Genomic DNA, 20,960 nt, shown 5'->3' with positions numbered 1-20,960 from the left:
CAGTCATCGACGCCTCGACACCGCGACGCTTTCGTTTTCATTTAACAATGCATCATTAACGCGACTTTGTTGTCGTTCCTTAACAAAAGCGCAAATATTTTACGCTTAAAATTTGTGTTATTTTTGCCAGCAAACAAAAAAAAAACACCTATACGAAATATTTAAAGGCTATATAAGTATATATATATATCGCGTCGTAATGAAGTGCGATTCACTTAAAGCGGCACAGGCAGCGTATTAAATGAGTATAAAGTTTATTTTTGTGGCTTAAACGCTAAAATGAGGAAGTCGTAAGCCAAGCCGTCGTCGCTCCTCGTCTGCCTCTCGCTGCTGGCCAAATTAAGCAGCGGCTTTGTCTCTTTTTGGCTTTTTGCACTCACGTGCCGCTGTTGGCGTTGACGTTGACGTCGCTGCTGTCGTCGGCGTTGACGTCGCTGTTTGTAGGCTGTTGCGTTTGTTTTCATTTGGTTTTCGTTTCTTTTCAATTTTTTTTATTTTTATTTCTTTTTTTTGTGGGCTGGTCTTTTTAATTTGACCATTTTTGGACACCTTTTTTGTTTGTTCGTTGGCAATGCATTGATTAACGCATTTCTTTGCCTTCGCATTGTTGTTGACTGCACAATTGTTGTTGCTACTGTAGTATGTAGTTGTTGTTGTTGTCGCTAACTAGTGCTGCTTGTTGGCTGATTTATGTCGCTCGCCAGCTTTTTAATGACAGCCATGTGGCGAAATTCGCTCTAAAATGCACAAATGTGCACACGCCTGGAGAATAGGATTTCCATGAAGAAATCGCTGGTAATGACCAATGAGATGAAAGTCGTCGTTTGTAGCTGTAAGTTGTGCTTAATTTCTAAGTTTAATTTTCTTTTCTTTTTCTTTTGAATTGTTATTATATTTCTAGTCTTTTTTTTTCATTTCAAAAAATCTTGAAGACTACTTATTTCTAGCCAAAATTCGTAAATTAAATGTTGTTGCTTGAAATCCCAACTTTTCAATGTCATATATCGGTGTGAACCCTTTCCATCTCAGGAGAAGAAAAAAATTATATTATTGATCACCAAACCAGGAAAAGATAAAGCCTATATGCTTATAAATGCGTTTTCTAACTTTTCGGGAAAAACAAACAAACTTATTCTTCATGGTACATTTTTGTTTTCAAAAGCAGCAAAATAATTCACCAATAATAGCATCTATAAACATTTAACATATGGATAAGTATTAATAATTTTTAAGCGTCGCATATTCTGATGACAGTTGTTTTGAAGAAACAATAAATTTGTTCAATCCATTTTTATGTAATCCTATATTTTTTGGAATATAATAAATGCGCGGTATTAAACTATTCTCCATTGGGTTATAACTAGAAAACATGTCGAAAGTAATGAGTAGTTTGAATTCTTTTTGGTAACACATTTGGTGGGCTTTCGTTGCTTAAAAAGTAATTCCCAAAAGGAGATCCCATAAAATTCGTTCGCCCTTTACATTCGTCTGGTACTGGCATTAAGAGTGATGGACAGTCAAATTTTAAGTGCACACACGCGCCATTACCGGCAACTGTGAGGTGTAAAGAGAACGACCGCAAAGGGCACGGCGCAAAGGACAAGCGCGCAAAGGTGAAAAAGGTGCTTAATAACCCAACTACAAAAAACATCAACAAAAAATGTTGCGCTAATGAAAAAGGCACTGACAGTCAGGCAGACAGACGGATAGCGGACAGACAGACAGATAGACAGAGGTGCTGGGGGCAATGGCAAGGATGACGTCAGGCGAAGGTTAAGCCGGCAAATAAACTGGAAGCGACCTCCGGCCAGGGTTGAAGGCGCGCGCGTGTCTCCATGAGCACTAAGGGCGCCTAATTTATGACGTTGATTATGGGCTGACTGTGCTGAGCGGCAGTTGATGTGGCCTGATGTTGATGGATTGGGCGATTGCCATATGCTTTAGTTTTTTGAAAAAGCAATAACGATCCCGAAAAGCTGCAAAGGTGCTTTGAAAAACTTTGCAGCTGTCTAAAGATCATGTCTGACTTTTAAATGGGTACGGAGAGATAAACGTTTCATGCTTTTCTTTTAACACCTTTTCGAGCTACGAAAGATTTGTTTATGCGATTTGTTTTTCTTGTTTGTGCCGCCACTTAGCGCCTCTTTTTTGCCTCACGCACATTTCTTTCAATTTTAACGATTAGGGCTCCGATTAGAGACAGGCGGATGAGGAGAGAGCGAGCCGGTCTTTGGAATGTAATTATGTAAAAGACACGAGCGGAAAAAAGAAACTCGCACTGACACACACACACACACTACCTGTCGAGGTAAACACGATTTATGTCAAATTGACACCTTGCCACAATTTTCGTTTTTCGTGGCGGCCCGTCTACGAAAATTAATTTCCAACATAAGTTATTTTGCTTGTCCAAACGTAAACAAGTCAAGCTGGCCAGCGAGCATTTCTATGCACTTCCCCAAAAGGGTGAATTGGCATATCAGTTCTTAAACGACCCTCTGTAACAGGTATAGAGAACTTAGAGGTGTACATGAAATTCCAGCGATTCTGTTTGACTGAATGAACACCTCCAGCTCGAAGACTATCTTGTCAAATTTTAGATGAGCATTTCTTGAACGTTTATTTATATTAATTTTTCCCTGAATGAAATAATATCTTTGCTATTAGAAAAATTGTTCAATTATGTAAACCCTTATTAGCTTAAAACTTCTCTCAGTTGCCTTATATTTAATTTCATGAAGCTAACTTACACTCTTAAATATAGTGTATGATTTGAACGATTCCAAAGGAACAATCATCTCGCACTCTTGGCTTATTTATATCTCTTGACATTCCACTTCAAAGAAGGAAGAACAATCCTTGAGTTAATTTGGCCAAATCAGATAACTTTCAGTTCGATCTTCTTATAAAAATATTCTTTAAATTTGTAACCAAATTGTAATTCTTGTTCTTCAAGCGTAATAAGTACTAGCAGTTGAATGTGTAGGGCATGCGATAGTTTACAAAATACACATGTAGTTTGCTTTTGTTTTGTCACTTCCTTCTAATACACATTAAATATTTATGAGCATGCGTCGCTTTTGCCTAACTGATGAGTTCACTTAAGATAAGACGAAGCAGCCGATAGGCAAATGAAGGTGTTAAGAGGCACACACACATCGATGTTTTCAGCTCTATGCCAACATCTGGCATGCTACAGAATACTTGTACATAGTGTTGCACATTTTCGAGACCGCATGTGCAGGTGCCACAGGCGAAAAATAATAATAATAACAGAAAATACGAAGGCACTGGTACTGGCACTGGCACTGGCTCTGGCGCATCCAGCTGTGCCGACAAATGAGGCTGTGACAAGCAAATAAACAAAATCAACTCAACGCGCGCCACTCGCTGTTTGCTGTTTGCTGTTTAGTGTTCGCTGCTCGCGTGTAAATTATTTCTGTTGTATGCAACGGCAGGCAGTCAGTCTCATGTCTCTGTCTAGTCTGCCCCATGTCTTGTGTCGCGTACGTGTTGTTGCAACATGCACTTGGCTGCTGTGTTGCCGCTGCTGGGTAGGTGGAATGGCCAAATGGTGGAATGGTCGAATGGTGGGCTGGTTGTTGTCGATCTGCAACAGGTAGCTGTTTGGTTGTCAATACCTACACGCCTGCTAAAAGTAAATGCAACAACCAAAGCTCTAGATCAATGAATCGGCTTCTTAGAGAGCTATGTATGCCAAACTGCTGGCATGGATAATTTGCGATTGCACCCTACAATGACAGCCATAATGGACGGCAATCTCTTCTGCTCCTGGCCCGTTGGCCAGCTGGCCAGCTAGCCATACCCCCACATTTGTGAGCACTTCAATCAATACAAAATTATAGCTTCCCCAGACTGGCTATAAAATATAATTGTAATTTTATCTGTATTCGACATTTAAAGCAGTGTTTATAATTTTCTTTTAATCTGAAGAATGTTTCACATTAGCGGCAATGACTCTACCCTTCTTATCACTCACATTCTGCCCAACTGTTTGATTAGTTTTTATGAACGTTTTATTTATTTGTAAAATCACAGCCGCTTTTTTTAGAAAGCTATCCAATGACCATTCGAATTTCCTGTTCAGTGTTTTATTTACTTTGATTTGCCTTAAGTGACATAATTATATTGATTGTTTTTAAGGAAAGAAATAAAGAATAATACAATACGATATCTACTTATAACAAAAACTAATCTACAAGTATGTTCGCAATCGAATAAAAGACCTATACCTATATTTTAGCTCTCACTTATAGTCTTCTGGATATTCTTTTAATATAAATAACTGTATTTACTTTAAGTCGCCTTTCCAGGGTAAACAAATTAATAGAATATCATTATAAATTTTGAAGAAGTTTATTTCCTATTTCTATATCTGCACTTTTCGTTCTCTATTAACTTAGTGTCCAACGATGTAGTTTTCGTAGATTTTAAAGTCCTTTTGTCTTACACACCTTTCCCCTATAATATAAACAATATTTAGGCTCTGGAAAAACACCTTTGTAAATTATCCTTCTTGTTCTTGTCATAGCGCATTGCATATTCGTGCCAGTTTCCCGAATAATTGTGCGGCTGATTATTACCGCATAAACAAACTTCATGCAATTCATGCAAATGGCCATGTAATCTGTTGGAGCGTGCGCACACACACACTCACACACAGAGAGACACACACACATGACACATAGAGCATACACACATACATATATCACTCCCATACCGATGGACGAACAAACGCGAACATGCAGATTCAATTCCAAGAAATTGACTGCAAATCGCAACACGGTAAGTCGCCGTCCTTTTTTTTTGCTTCGCTGCTGTGACATTTAAATAGGAAACACATAAAGTTGGCCAAGTCAAGCAGCAGGCCAACCAGAAGAAGAAGATGAAGCGGACGAGGAAGGGAGGCGAACCATTTCACAATGCGCATTGGCAACGAAACGATGCAAGACGCATGTTCGCCATGCGCTGCACTTGTTGCAAGTGGGCCCGAGTGGGTCGCCCAAAAAAAAATAAAAATAAAATAAATAAATAAAATAACGTTAACGTTCCACTACTGTTCCAAATTTGATTTGCTATGCTGATTTGGCAAACGGACCGCGGTCCGCAGTCATCGTTGTAGCCACTGGTCAGCAGCCAAGCGGGAAGCTGAGAGCTGAGAGTTGGGAGTTGGGAGAGAGGAAAATGCTGCGGAAACAAATGCGGAAAAATATTTGGCATAGTTTAAAGTTAGTTTTGTTTTCCTTGGTTTTTTGCTTTTTTCTATTTTGCCTGCGACGGTTTGTCAACCGCTTGCGACTGCTTGTGGTTGCCAAGTCATTGGCGAAGATTTACGAGCGCTTGGTCCAATAAAATGATTGCCAGCGATTTTTTATGCAAATCGTTATGTTGTTGCTGCTGCTTGCTTGCTTGTTGTTGTTGTTGTTGCTGTTGTTGTATTGTCGTATTTATGAGTCATGCGCATATTTCTTTTTTGAACTTTTTGCTTTTTTCCAAGTATTTTTACGAGCTCGGCTCTGCTGTTGAGAGTCTTGTTTAGTGGTGTCTGTTTAAAATCTATTTTTATAGCTCACATTTAGTTTTTATGAGATTTGTTTTCTAATTTGCCATGTTTTCATTGTCGTTGTTGTAGTTGCTGTTGTTGTTGACCCTTTTTTGAGGGGCTCAGAAAAGGGTCAGCAAAGCTATTTTTATTGCACAAATAATATCACAGGCACACACACAAACACGCAGTCTTGTATGTGTGCAGCAATAACTGCCCATTGGCATTGATTTCAGTCTGCTTTGTACAGAATCAAAAGACTCAGGCAACGAACTTGTTCTGGCCAGCACATAACTGTGAATTGGCGCGTATGGCAACAATGTCAAGCATTCGTTTCCTGTCAGGTTCAAAAACTTTCACTGCATTTTGTTGCGATATGTATTTATTTATAAATAAGAAATGAACATTAGAAACCATTTCGTTAAACAAATTTCAGTGTTTCTCTCAGCTTTTTTTTTGTGTTTGCTGTTGCCGACCTCGCGCTATTGCGGAAATATTTACTGCTATCGCTAAGCGCTGGCGCTGGGACCAGATCTCCTCCTCCCCACTACAATTGCTCTATAAGCTTTTGAGCCGCCGGCGCTTCAAGCGCTAAACAATACGCCACATTCAGCGATTACTGAACGATTATTCTTTGGCGCGGGGTAAAAGAAATGTATGTATGTAACATTTTATTTTTATAATTTTGTTATTTCTTTTTTTTGCATCGATTCGATTTGTGCCTTGTCCGATTTATCATCTCTCTCTCCTTTGCGGGCCTTTTTGTTTAAGTGCGCGCCACATAATGCCCAATTACTTTTTGTCTGCTGCTGATCTTCGAACGCGTGTTGTGGGTCGCTGTCTTTATCCCCCATATTCATCAGCCCCAGCGCCAAATATCTTTCTTTAGCCCGCCCCTGGCTATGGTCTACAAGTATGAACGTCTGTTGCGCGTGTCGTCTTATCAGACGCTCGAGCTGTACCAATGGATTGTACACGGCTATAGAGCTCTATTGTTTGTGCTTACAATTGCTTACAATTAATGTACTGTGCTTTCAAGCCTTGACGCGTGCCATTGTGGTCGCGGATGATGAAGCTGCTTGATTAGGTATGCAATTCAGTTTTTCAGTTGTTGTAGATAAGTATTTGCGGTCTATGACGAAGCGCAGCTTTCTTCTAAATAGAAACACTTCGAACGCAAGTCAGACTGTTAGTTCAAGCAGTAATTATAATTGTACGCAGTTATCAGATCTATTTTAATTGCCTGAATGTAAAAGCTTCGAAAACGAACAAGTAACTTATTTCGTGGCTTGCAAATGTTTGTGGATAATCGTTTGAAATAGGCATGTCATTGGAGGAGCACTTCTTTCAACATAATATCTAATGCTTACTGTGCTTGTTTTATAACATTAGTTTAGCCTCTAAAGTCTGTGAAATTATTACCTCCAATGAGATCAAAATGTACTACTTACTTCTTCTCCTTCAAAGATATAAACAGTAGAAATATGATTGAGTTGACCAAAAAATGTTTCTTGTTTGTATGACAATTCCTAATTTAAAAGTATATTCGAAAAAGGTAGTGTGTGAAAAAGTATACAGCATTTGGTTCTTCAATTTAATGGTATGATGGTGGTATTTTACTAAACGTTTTTTTTAATAATTTTAACGCCTTTTTAGTAATTTTTTGCGGCAATTTTTCATGGGCATTTGACTTTTATAGGTAGTGCGGAGTTGCTGCCACTGCAACTGCAACCGGCAGATGCAACGACTACAGCTGATAGCGCATCGTTAGCCGAAGCTGCCGCATTTTGATTGTTTCATGTTGCATGTTGCATTGGCATTTTGTTCACAAGGCAGGTGAATGGCAATACCTGAACTTGTGTGCCGCACGTCGTGTAGGAGTTGTCGTTAATGTCTAAAGCGTTAAGTGCATATAAATACATACAAATAAAGTTGTTAACTATTGTTTAACACATAAGCATACAAGCTGCAAGAAAAAAAAAGAAAAAAAAAACAAAAAAAACAACAACAACAAAAACATTGTATATTAATGCCACAGAAAAAAATGAAAAAGAGCATAAAAAATAATGACAAGCATAAATATAAATTTAACGATTGCAACGTGACTTCATTTAAAATCGAACAAAATATGCAAAATACCAGCAACACACAAATACACATAGACACACGTGCGTACGCACAAAACTGGTCAAGAACCTCACAAACGTTGTTATTCTTTCCTATACGATACGTATGCAAACCAAATTTGGCACTTGGCTGAGAAATGAAAACATAAAAAAGCCAACAAAAATTTTATATAGTATTACAAGTATACAAAAAGCAAGACAGCGGACAACGGACGACGAGGGAGAAAAAACCAAACAAATGAAAATAATGCCTATAAAAATTAATAAATTTTATGTTCATTTGTTGGCGCTGCTGCTGTTCCTTTTGTTGTTTTTGTTGTTGTTGTTGTAAAAGTTGTTGTTGCTATTGCTGTTACTCTTTTGTATTGTTGGCTCGCAGTGGCTCCCGCTTTGCATTTTAAAGAGCCACATTTCTTTGGCCGCTCATCGCTTTTCAATTTGTGAACCCACGAGCGGTTCGAGGGAGGGGGGCTATTAACCGTCATCAATATGCCAAAAAGATGTCAAATTGCCAACCGCTTTTTATTCATTTTACTATTTTGAAGCAATATGTCCGCTCTACGCCGTCTATATACACCTATATTGAGCTATAAAACTGGCCATTTTGCATTTTGGTGGGACAGCATTTTTGACAGCTGCGCATAAACTTGTTCATAAATGTCACAGTACCGATATCGAGAGGCTGGCCAAAACACAAGAGAGTATTCATAAAACCCATAAGAAATGGGACCGAAACGAACAAACAACCTAACTGTGGCCACAATAAATTAGGCAGCTAATGGCTCACAAGAATGGAATTTAAATTTTCCAGAGTTCGCCCACAACATCTGTTGGTGAGGCTTGGTGGGGGCTTAACGCACGCAGTCAATGATAAAAGGAATAATCGTATGCTTTTATATATTATAATAGAAAGAAGCTAAAGCAAATTACAATTAGAATAATTTTAAAGTTTAAAGCTACGAAATTCGAATTGAAATATTTGCAATCTTATTTGGAATACGTTTTTCTTAATGCTTTTTTAAAAGTCTTTTTAAATCTCTCCATTACATCATAGCTTTTGAAGAAAACAAAACTATTGTACATATTTGCAACATTATCAAACCCGCTTGTGGGAAATGATTCAAAATGCATTAATATATTTATATATTCACATTCCTCAATCCTCCAACATACTTAACGCCTTAAAAAATATCCCGTTGCGCAGTGCAATTTCACATTATTGTGTATTGTTGCTTCATAAACCCGTTCAATTGACTCTCTTGATTGTTTTTCATAGCCAGCAGCAAATAATTGTTCGAGAAATAGGCCAAAGAGGTAATGCCAATAAAAAATATATTACCAAATGTACAATAAATACAAAATTAAAGAAGAATAACGCAGCTTTCGTTGGCCTTTTGGTCAAATCAGGCACTCAGTCACTCACTCACTCACTTGCTCATTCAATTTATGCAAATGTTTATGTACATAATGCTCATTTATTGCTTGTGTCAGTCGATTATTGACAACGGCATTTTAATGTTCAAAAAAGGGGGAAAAATATCTTATAAAATACTTTGGCGTACGCACAACAACGACCCCGAAGAACAATATGATGTGTGAGTATTATAGAAATAAATAAAAAGTACACACATGAACATAATTCCAGAATGAAACGTCACAAGTGGTAAGAGGTTCGAAAACAAAAGTAAGAACAGGTTCATAATTGAAATTCATGTAGCTTCAGTCTCTCTTGTTCTTGTTACTACTGTTGTTGTTGTTGTTGTTCTTGTCAATATGAACGACCGTCAATGTGCCAGACAACTTGAAATTCTGACGCAAGTTACCGTTGTGCAGTTGCCGTCAGAGTCGCAATGTCTCAGTACGCAGTCTTTAATTCCCCGTTGACGTTGATTTTAGAGATGTGGGCGTGATACCAAAAAGAATTCCGCTATCACTCACGAAGCTTGGTTTCCTTGTATATACTCTGTGTTATACTATTTAGAGTTCTAATTGATTTTAAAACTTTGGTCTTTAGAAAAATATACGTATTAATTATTATTATTAAAGAAAGATAACGTCATCTTAAAGATAAAAGCGATACAAAGTGTATTATCAAGTAGCAGGTTCCGTATTAAACATATGCAGATCATCGAGTCAACTTACCGATGCTATTCAATCTTGAAAAAGCGTTGGTCCCTTGCATTAAATAATTAACTAATATTCTCATTAGCCATCTACAAATACTTCAAACAACTTACATTGAAAGATTATCTATATTTGAGTGCACAACATATCGAAAACGTTTTTTCTTACTTTTTACGAATAGGGACTCTTGAATATTCACGAAACTGACGCACTTTTACGATAAGTTAGACACGAATTCTTCCACATCTCTACTTGAATTAGCTGCGAAGTAAAGTTTAAGTTGCGCTCTTGCCCTGCGCTCTGCGCCAAAGTCCAAGTGCAGGTCCAAGTCGGCTAATGTTGTGCTAAGGCACTTAAAGATTCCGCACTGGTCTAAGGCGACGCGTTACGCATTTTTATGAGGTCATTTGCGTGTGAAGCGCACCAAATGCGCCAACAGTATGAGCAGCAGGAGCAGCAGCAGCAGCAGCTCCACAGAGTTTTGTTTAGGTCTTTTTAGTTGGAGTGAGGAAAAATCAATTCGTGGAAATGCTGGCACACGAAAACATTAGCAGCAAGTCACTCAAAAACTTGCAGCAAATGAAACTCGACTGACATTACTCACACACTCTCTCAAACACACGCATACATCACGTGGCTGGCGCAGCAAAAATCTATTAAAATTATCACACGCCATGTTGACCTCAAGTGTGCCGAAAAGCATTTTTCAATGTTGGCGGTGGCAAAAAAAAAGAAAAAAAGACTAGACCACTTACACACACACACACACACACACACATACACATTTATATAAGTAAACACATTTATGAGTCGGCATAGATACAAAAAATGCGATGCAAAAAAGCCACAGTCAATAAAATGAAAAATGCATTAAAAAAAGGTGGAGAAAAAATCACAGCAAAATAATTTGCCATGCTCGTAAATTTTAGGCTCATAAAAAGATACGAGCTTTGTGACTCAGTCTGCGGTACAAACATTTCGCCAGCTTCAGAGCTTGGAAATCGAATCAGTTTGTTCGGTTTTTGGGGGGAAACTCACAAAATATATTGATCGAACACTTTGCTTGATATATTGCCTTTTAAGTTGGCGCATTTGCATGTGAAAAGATCTCTGTGTGTTTTCTACTCAATTTTATTTTGAAATCAAAATTTCACTAATTTGCCAAGTGATTATTATGTTTGCCTAAACAACTTTAAGTGTGGCCATAAATTTCAGATGCTGTCAGTATCTTTGTTGTCAGTCTCGATATAGACAATAGAACTTGGATGCTGCATAAATTATAATGCGAGAACAACATTCATGGCCAGCTAGACAGTTAGGCAGTCAATGAAAACATCAATGAATATCTTTTGGAAGAGTATAAATGTTTGGAGCTTTTTAATTAGCAGGAAATTGCAAAAGGGAATCTAATGCAGTTAATTTTCATTCATTAAAAACCAGTTAGCATTAGAACTAAGCATACTTTGATAATTTACGCATTAATATTTACGTTTTTAATATTAATATTGTTAAAAATTCGAATAGTTGCCTATTCAGAAAGGCTTTTGAAGTGCTTAAACCTTAATAGTTAATGTGTTAATGATTTAAATGTCCTCAATTCTTCTAAATGATTTTAATTCTTGGCAATGCTTAGATTTAGGCGAACACAACTAGATTTCTGCAAGTCATCTTTAGATCATTTACGAGATGTATATTTGAGCACTCCCTTGTCTATGATAATTCAAAACTTTCCCCGCTAATTTCTGCGCTTATTTATTTACAACGCCCATCCGAGCCCGAGGGACACGTGGAAGGGCATATTATTTGAATCCATTTACAATTTACGAAAATGTATACTAATTATTTTTTGAGCAAAATGACAAGCCTACTTGCATAATTTTAAGCCTACGATGGACCATACCATCAAATTCTAATGCCAAAAAAATCAAATATTAACAGCAAGCAACAACAAACCGTAAGCTGTCTTTTTCTTTAAGAAAAAAGGTCTCCATAAGTAATGTAAATTGTGAAAAAACCTACAGAATCGATAAGCGGATTTTAGCATCACAAAAGGCGACAACTTTAGCGCGTTTCTATTTTTACTCATTTGCACACGACTGGCGTCGCCAGCATCAGTCTCAGTCTCAGCCTCATCGTCGTCGTCGTCAACGTCAACATCAACTTCGACATCAACATCGACATGGACGCCAACGTGGCTGCTTTTTCACACCAAGCAGCCTCACACACACACACACACATACAGACACAAGCTGGCTTACACTTTGCCTTTGTCAACTCTGGACAAACGCTAAAAAAATATTAAGTTTTATGCCAGCAATGACTTAGGCAACGAACTTGCACACGCGCCACAACTAAAAGCGCATGAGCATTAAGAGCAGAGCACAGAGCAGAGCTCGTAAACATAAAATCTGAAAATGGTCGACAAATCTACAACAAAATTTTCGGTGCGAAACAAATGCATGAAAATTTAATTGAAAATTGTCCACAAGAAGAAGGAAACGTAAAATAAACTTCGGTCGAAGAATGCAATAAAAATAAAGATGCGAGTTGGTAAAAAAGAGAAAGAATATATAGTAGTGTAGGGACAGGTTTGCGATGCAAACGAGACGCGTGGTCGCCTATAAAGATAAGCGCTGCTCAAAGTGTCGGTCGGCGATAAAACTTTAATCAAAATTTATGAAGAAGCAATGCGGCCAGCACTCTTGCCGGTGGGTCGATGGGACTAGTGCAGGGTCTGCCATATGGAAGTGTGAAGCGTTTGCCAGATTGCCACACTCGGCGAAAAAAATAATCAATTAATACGAATCATTCGAAAAAATACTGCTTTTAGACTGAAATCTTTTATTCAGTAGATCGGACCGGATCAGGATTTTCCTGACAATTTCGAAAAGTAGTTTTTACTAAGCTCAACTAACTTAACACATTAATGGAAGTTATTGTAATAACAACAGCAAAATGAATATAGAAAAAGGCCCTGAAAAAAAACAACTTACTTGTTTTCTTAATTCCCTTACAATAAATACTTATATTGTGTTGTAATATACGAAATTTGATTAAGAAAATTGTGATTTGTGATTGTGAAACAAAATTCAATATTTATCAACTTAGAAGACAATAATTTTCACTGTGTAAGCCTATTTCTAACTTTCTCCCTCTCTCTTTACCTCTCTCTCTCTCTGGTATTTATTGCAGTCCACGGAACTGGACTATCGGCAAGAGCTGATGGGCCGTCTGCACAAGATCGAACCAGCCGATGTTGAACTTGAAGTGCTCGCTGCTGCTGCCGGTGTCAATAATAACAACAATAATAATAATAACAATAACAACAACAACAACAACAACAGCAGCAGCGGCAACAACAACAGCAACGCCATTAGCCCGCCCACCAATGCCAGCAGCGGTGCAGTCGCCACAACGGCTGGCCAACCACATCATCATCACCACCAGTTCCATCATCATCACCTGCACCATCATCAGCATCAGCACCAGCATCAGCACCATCACCATCATCAGCATTTGCATCAGCATTCGCACAGTCTGCAGAGCGGGGAGAGCGGCAATGCAGCTTTGGATGCTTGGCAGTTGCCACCAAGCTATGCCAGCGATCAGCAGCAGCAGCAACAACAGCAACAACAACCCGCCGGCTCGCCTAACTCCAACTCGAATTCCACCTATGGCTGTGCGCCGCTTTATGATGGAGCGCCCTACGATGTGGCGCTCGCCTTCAGCGCTGGAGGCGGAGGCGGTGGCGGTGGACCATCAGCGGGCAATGGTGGCGAGAAGGAGTATTTGTATGGTAAGTGAATGGGGAGGGGAAGGGGGTGCCAGGTACACAAAATTACACGCATGGAGAAATCTCGCAAGTCAATAGCAAAAGTCACCGGCAGGCTGACAGATGGACAGACAGAGACAACAAACGACAACAACACGGACACCGACAACATGTTATTTTGTTTCATAATTTAATTTCTATGCCAAATGTGAAATTTGAAACCATCCAAGCATATGAACAAGATGTGATGTGAGAGTGAAATTTGAGTTTGCCTGCCAGAGACGAAACCCCAGTTCAGTTTTTTAGTGAAGGTAAACAGCCACCACACATACATACACACATACATAGGTCTGATAGATGCTGCATCTTAAATATATGATCTTTGTTACTAGCTGTCAACAAAAATGTCTAAAGCTTTTTTTTGGGTACACTGGCAACCATAAGTATTTGGCTTATAATTTCGTCAACAAAAATAATTGTTCGGTATTCAAGATTCAGCCATTGACAATTAATGTGCTTTATATCAGCAATATAGTTTCTTATTAAATTCTTGTATACCTATATCTTTCAATTGAAGTCGGCGTGATCTAAACTTCCCAATACTTACTCAATAGAAAAATCATTCTAGTCGTTATTTACTGCCAAAATTATTATTTCGAGAGCTTTTGTTATTTTTTTGAAACAGCAACATATCATGTAATGCTTGAATAATTTCAGCAATAATCTAGATTGGGTTCCTCGAGTTGGAAATTATGGATCATTATTAAACGGCTTGGCAAATCATTGCCATTACGACTAATTTCAAAAATGATTTAAATATTGTCTGATAGAGAAAGCAGTTGGTCGCTTATTTTTCAGACTTTATTCGCTACCTATTCAAAATACTTATGGCAATTAGTGTGCCTACTACATTTGCTACTTAGCTGACAAAAATCAACACGTGTGTATAAAATTTCATGCATACGCGATATTTGTATATGTACATTAATAATTTCCTACTAAATATTTGCATTAGCAATTGACAGCTCTTGTATAAGTTTCGTATCTCTCTCTTTCCTCTTCCCATCTCTTTAGAAACCAAAAACAAAGAGGCACTCTATGCCGATCCACTAGACGATCCATATCCGCGACCAGCTCTCTGGGATGATATTGCTACCTCAATACAAAATATTGATCCTGAGAACGCGCTCATGCTGAGTGCCAGTTCGGTGGCAAATGGCAGTGACAATGCAGCGCAACAACAGCAACAGCAGCAACAGTTGCTGCCACAGGTCAAAATGGAAGCAATAGACGAAACCTTGCTCGAAACATTCTCGACACCATTGCTCAGTCCTATGGAGATTAAAACTGAAAAGCAGCAGCGGCAGCAGCAACAACAACAGCAGCAGCAGCAGCAATACCAGCAGCAGCACCAGCAGCAGCATCAGCAACAACAACATCAACACTATCACCAACATTATCACCAGCAGCAACAGCACTTATACCAGCATCACCCAAGCCTGGGCTTGCCACCCGCTGCTGTTGCGGCAGTTGCTGCTGCTGCCGATGTTGTAGAATTGCAGCTGCAACACGCTGGCTCCCTGGCGCCGCCACCACTCAGCGGTGGCAGCAATCACAGCAGCAGCAACAGTCCCAAGCAGTTGGCGGGCGACAGCAGCAGTAACAGCAACAACAACAACAACTCCTCCTATCAGCAACAGTACGCATCTCAATTGAACACCAGCAGTTATCTCAACGGTAGCAGCAGCAGCGTCACTACCAGCACGTCGGGCAGTAGCAGCAGCAACGGCAACAGCTACGGCTACAGTTGGCACAGCAGCAGCCAGGTGAGCAAATCTTCCCACTGCTAATCCTCTGTTTAAATCAGCAACAACAGCAGCAGCAGCCACAACAACTACTACAACTTTTGCTTGCATTCTCTTTTTGATTTTTCTTCTACTAAATAGACCTTTCACACCAAATATCAAATACACCCGCCATCTGTTGGAGCCAACAGCAGTGCCACGCCCACAGCTCAACATGTGCAGCAACTGTGCCCACCTGCCGCCCCCAGCACACCATCCACGGGCAGTGCCTCGTCCTCGAGTGCCTCCTCGTCGGCCTCGACAGGTTCATCATCAGCTCGTCACATGTTTGTGCCGCCACTCACACCACCCAGCTCAGATCCCGGCAGTCCCGGTAGTTCTATGGTCGCTGCAGCCGCTGCTGTGGCGCAGGCGCAGCGTCGCACCACTCCCCCACCGCCCTACCAGCAGCAGCAGCAGCAGCAACATGCTCTGGCCAGCATTTGCCCCAGCCTTGTCACTTTGGGCCCCGGCAATCCAGCATCCAGTTTACAACATCTCAGCTCTGCCACGCCCACCACGCTCACCACACTAACGACCCCCCTTCACAGCAACCAAAATAACAACAGTAACAACAACAGCAACCACAATGTGCAACCACCACCGCCACAGACAACGCATATGGCCCCCCATCCACCGACGCCGACGGGTCGACGAGGTCGTGGGGGACACCAGCCCGGCACACCCGCACACATCGCCAGCCTCATGAGCGTGCGCACTGTACGCTACAATCGACGGAACAATCCCGAGCTGGAGAAGCGACGCATCCATCACTGTGATTTTGTGGGTGAGTACACGGGGAGAATATACAGTAAGTAGTAGTGCAGAATTGCCGCTTAAAATGTTACTATATATTCTACTATATATAGTATATGATGCGATATGAAATCTATAGTGCTCCATTATCCTGAGTTGACTTAGCTTTCATTTTATTCAGATCCACAACTTCGACTGTCATTTTGGTTCGGTCTGACTGATTTAGAATAGAACGTTAATTGAATCAAAAAGAATTCTAGAAAATACCTTGCTAGTCAAATCATAGAAGCATAGAAAATGGATATTCTATAAAAAAAGAAAATATACCATCAAACCATTTTTGTTTTTTAAATGGTGTATAGATATTCTTTGATATTTCTTTTGCCTTGCTGCTATAAAACATATCGGAAGTAAAAAAGTAGCACACTTGCAAGTATTCAACTATTATTTAGAAATGCTTAAATCTGGATTTCCAACATATGGAGATCATAGAATATCTTTGAAGTATAAATATTTCCACCACAATTTTATATGAACTCGTCTTACGAAAACTCCATTCGTATGTAAAAGTTTTTTTTTTTGAAGACAAGTTGAAAATGTAAAAAAAATTACCAGAAAAAAGTGACCTTGATATTTTCTCTTTGAAAAAGTACTGCAAATATTTAAATCAGCTGCTAGTTCCTCTATTCTTCAGAAATCGAAAATTTATTTACTAAATTGCTTTTGTAATTCAATTAAGCTTTCACTGTTGGAGTTGGCTTCTCCGAAACTTAAGCATCGTTTTTATTGCAGTGTATTGATCTTCTGGGTATCTGCTGGCAACTAAAGTCCATCCAAATATACTTCCTCGTCCGATTGGTATGCCTCGCATGACCGCCTCGTTTATCATTTCGCGCGCTTTGCGACACTTTTCGTAACAAGGCACGCAGTCGACGCGACGTCGCTGTTGTCGGTCGCAGCGCTCCCAGCGCAGGCTTACTTGTAGTCCCCTAGTCTCTGTCCGATCTACACGTGCGCCGCTGCTTGCGCATGCGTGCCGCGTATTTCCAATCGGCATTTATTTATTCTCTATTTATCTATACATTTATTTATTATCTTGGCAAAGCTGCTGTTGCTGCTGTGGCTGTTATTGTCGCTGTTGCTGTTGCTTTTGGTTTTCTGCGTGTGTGCAGTTTGCTAAATGCGCTCGATGCTATTGTTGTTGCTTTTCGCAATGGTTGTTGTTGTTGCTGTTGCTGTTGTGGCGCTTTAGCTTTGGCCTTTTTTGTAATTCTAATTAGCTAATTCCATATTTATGTAAGAGTTTTCTTTCCACACTGACGCTTTTGTTACAATTGCAATCGTTCTCTCTCAGTTTCAATGTCACGTCGATGAGTCACGCGCAATTCTGCGCAGTTTCCAGATCATTCATCATAGCCTTCATGATCAAAAACAGATTGGACGAGAAAATACGAGCAATGCTCTTTAATAGCTTAAAAGGAAATCCTATTCAGTATTTGATTTCGTGTTTTTGATTTAGTTCCCTGGAAGTTCTATAGTCTGGAAGACCAGATAAAAAACAAGTGAATAAATATTAAGTTTAGAACTGCCATTGCCAACAGGTGTCAAGCACTTATGTGTAAATAAATTAATTTAATATTTTTAAGGCATAAAATATTAATTTTGAGAGAAAAAAATGATTTCAATAAATAATATTAATTGTGATGTCCACCACTGCCGCAATTAGGAATAAAAATCTTTAGAAATCGTTAACAACAAGTGATATCGGTTTAGACCGTTACCTTTTACAGTATTTGTTGCAGTTTGTTTAACTGTTGGGTTTTAAAAAATGCAAATTAAAATGTATTGCTAGAAAAACTGAACTTGCCTTAACAGATTCCAAAATTATTTCTGGCAACATTCAATGCAGCTCCGCACATCTAATAGTTATTTATTAAGCCTAAAGCATTGCCACTTAAAGTCACTTCATCACAACATTGTAAAGACGGAGAGGGAGACAGACAGACAGACGGACAGTCAACCAGTTAGCTAGCCGGCAAGTCGTTCTTTTGACCAAACATAGATCCATCTATACGTCTATCCATCTCTCCATCTATCCATCTATATGTACGCCCGTCAGTACGTGCGTTGCCACTAATAAATAATTGACAATTGTCTGACACGTTTGCCGTGGCCATTTTTAGACAAAAGCGCGTAGACCACAAATATCTATTAGACATTAGATAGAGAGACAGACAGAGCCAAACTCAAACTGAAACTCAAATCGTTTTAGCAAGCAGCTAGAAGTAGGAGAAAAAATGCCGTCCAAATGAAGTTATTATGCCATAAACGCACGCATCAGCTACGAAACGGCAACGGCTACGGCCACAAGCTCGACAAGCTCGACTCTTAGACTCAACTGATTGTGAGCTTCTAGGTTTGTGGAAACTTTTGGGCGGAGGAGTAGGAGATGGTGGTGGAGGAGGAGGAGGAAGAGGAGGGGACGCAGGTACTTGAACTGGCTGCCACGGCAACTGCTAGCCAGCAACTGGCAAGTGAGTTATGTTTCAGAAGTTCGACGCTTGGTATGTGATCAACAATCCTATCTGGACAGCCAATCACGCGTCTAACTGTCTAGCCATCGTCAGTCGCAGTGTCCGACTGTCCAACTGTCCGTCAGTCTGAATGTTTGTCTCTGTCTCTTTGGGTCGAGTTGTCTGCATGCACCACCACCACCACCTCCACCACCGCCACAACCACAACAGCCACACCACGCCACCAAATGTTGCAAACGTTTCTCGATTGTCGATTGTCGACTGGCGTCTGTGGCGCGACATTCTTGCGTTTTTCCCTCCATTTGGCCGCGCTCTGACTGCGCTTAGTTTTAGCTATCAATTCTTTGTCTCTATGCTTGGCTAACTCTTTTTGGCCATGTTTGCTGGCTTGGCTTATTTTTAGCTGCTGCTGCTGCTGCTGTTTGGGCTTTTGTTTTACAGCTCAGCCAAACATCGTGTCGTCGCATTTTTATGCTTGGCACGTTGCAAGCGCCTCCAATTAGAGCGTACGTGGCCACGTCTAGTCTAAGCATCCTTTTAAGTGCCTCATAAATGTCACTTGCTGTTGTGTAGCTGTTGTTGTTGCTTTTGTTATTTTTGGTATTTTTGTTATTTTGATATTGGTGCTGGTACTTTCACCGGCTGCCAGCTGCAGCTCCAGCGCCAGCTCTACCACACAAATCAACTTAATTAAAGGCTGCACCAGCCCGAGCCTTGCTCTCAACGCCTCTCTATTATTTCATTTTTTCTTTCTATAACACACGACGCCCACTGGGCTGCATCGAAAGCACTGCTAAGGAGTACGTTCCAAAAGTAGTTTCGCATTATCACTAAAATTGTACACCCAAGTAGACAATAATCTTTTATTGAGCAGTAATTTCAAAATATTATTAATCGTTATTTTAATAAGAAACTGAAAAATTAATTTGATTATAAGTGAAGAGTAGTTTTTAAAAAGTAAATGTATTTGATTGTTAACCAAAGGAATTAAGACTTAACTAAATTTCAATGTGATTACAATTATTTTATTAGTCGAATGGAGATAAAACACGCGAGTTATTATGATATGAAAACAATGATTATTATTTTAAACAAACTTCGCTAACTAACATTAGGAGTCGGATAGATTCAAAAAACTTATTTAATATTGTAGCATCTTCATTTCTGCGAAAATAATTCATCATAACTTCAAGTTGTTTAATAAACTCTTTCAAGGCACAGACACCTACTGAGAGAAAGAAAATGATCGTGCCTCTTATTAATTGTCAAAACAAAATCGATTTAATTGATTCTGATTCGAACAATATTGGCAAATTCTCGACCGGAGTAATTGTGAATCATTGAGTGCATCAGAATAATTATAATTCCTATACATAGGTTGATAATAAGCGAATGCAAAATTTTAAATAACATCAAGATTTCGCACTCATTATTAAAGCATCATTTATGCTTTTAGAAAAAATAAGTCTATTTATCTACCAACCCATAATATTTTATTCAGTTTTATTAAACATTTGTTAAGTTATTTAATTTATGTGGACTTTTCTATTAATTGTGTAAATGAGGAAGGTTGCCATTGAAGTAGATTTCAAAATTATCGCAGGTATAGTAAGTGTATCGAGGAAATATTAGATCTTAAACATACTCTGGGGAACTTTAACATGCTTTGCATAAGCAGGTAGAGCTCCGAATTTTTTCGAACTAACTCCCCCTGCAACGACTCCAGTGGGCCAAAGCATTTAACTTGTTTGCAATACCATCTTTTACTATCTTTTTTCGATAGTTAGTATCATTATTGCGTCTATAATTCAAGTGAGTCGGCACTCGTCACTAAATTAAATACCGAAATAAATTTAGGCGCACGTCGCTGAAACTGTTCGCATTTGTTGAATTTGTTGGCTGCCCTCAGCAACCAGCTCCATGCAGTTTCGATTTCAGATAGATTTTTATTTTTGGCGCAAGACACGACAGCGTACACGCTGCTTAACATGCTTTGGATTCGAATTTTCAGGGGGTGGTGGGCAGCATGGTGGGCTCAGTTTTCATGTCAAACTGCATTGGCCGTTGCCCGTAGCTTTGTTTGTCTTAAGTTACTCGCAGACTGTCAATTAATACCTTGCCTCACCGCTTTTCTCTTCTCTTTCGCAGGTTGTTCCAAAGTCTATACTAAGAGCTCGCATTTGAAGGCACATCAAAGGATACACACGGGTAAGTGCCACACTCGGTATGCCAGCTACAGTT

General features: G+C 39.5%; 1 protein-coding gene across 1 annotated transcript in view; it reads left to right on the top strand.

Moving 5' to 3' along the window:
• The window catches only part of LOC115632970 (dendritic arbor reduction protein 1), a 47,434-nt gene that overhangs the window by 19,299 nt on the left and 7,175 nt on the right, over nt 1-20,960 (top strand). The window contains exons 2-5 of the mRNA XM_030530271.1: nt 13,006-13,609; nt 14,660-15,411; nt 15,532-16,216; nt 20,868-20,927. Coding sequence (XP_030386131.1) covers nt 13,006-13,609; nt 14,660-15,411; nt 15,532-16,216; nt 20,868-20,927 — 2,101 coding nt within the window. The remainder of the gene's footprint in view (nt 1-13,005; nt 13,610-14,659; nt 15,412-15,531; nt 16,217-20,867; nt 20,928-20,960) is intronic.

This window comes from Scaptodrosophila lebanonensis, unplaced genomic scaffold, assembly GCF_003285725.1.
Source record: "Scaptodrosophila lebanonensis strain 11010-0011.00,11010-0021.00 unplaced genomic scaffold, SlebRS2 tig00001415-arrow-pilon, whole genome shotgun sequence".
In the NCBI taxonomy this organism is placed as follows: domain Eukaryota; kingdom Metazoa; phylum Arthropoda; class Insecta; order Diptera; family Drosophilidae; genus Scaptodrosophila; species Scaptodrosophila lebanonensis.
This window is presented reverse-complemented; position numbering and strand designations above follow the sequence as displayed.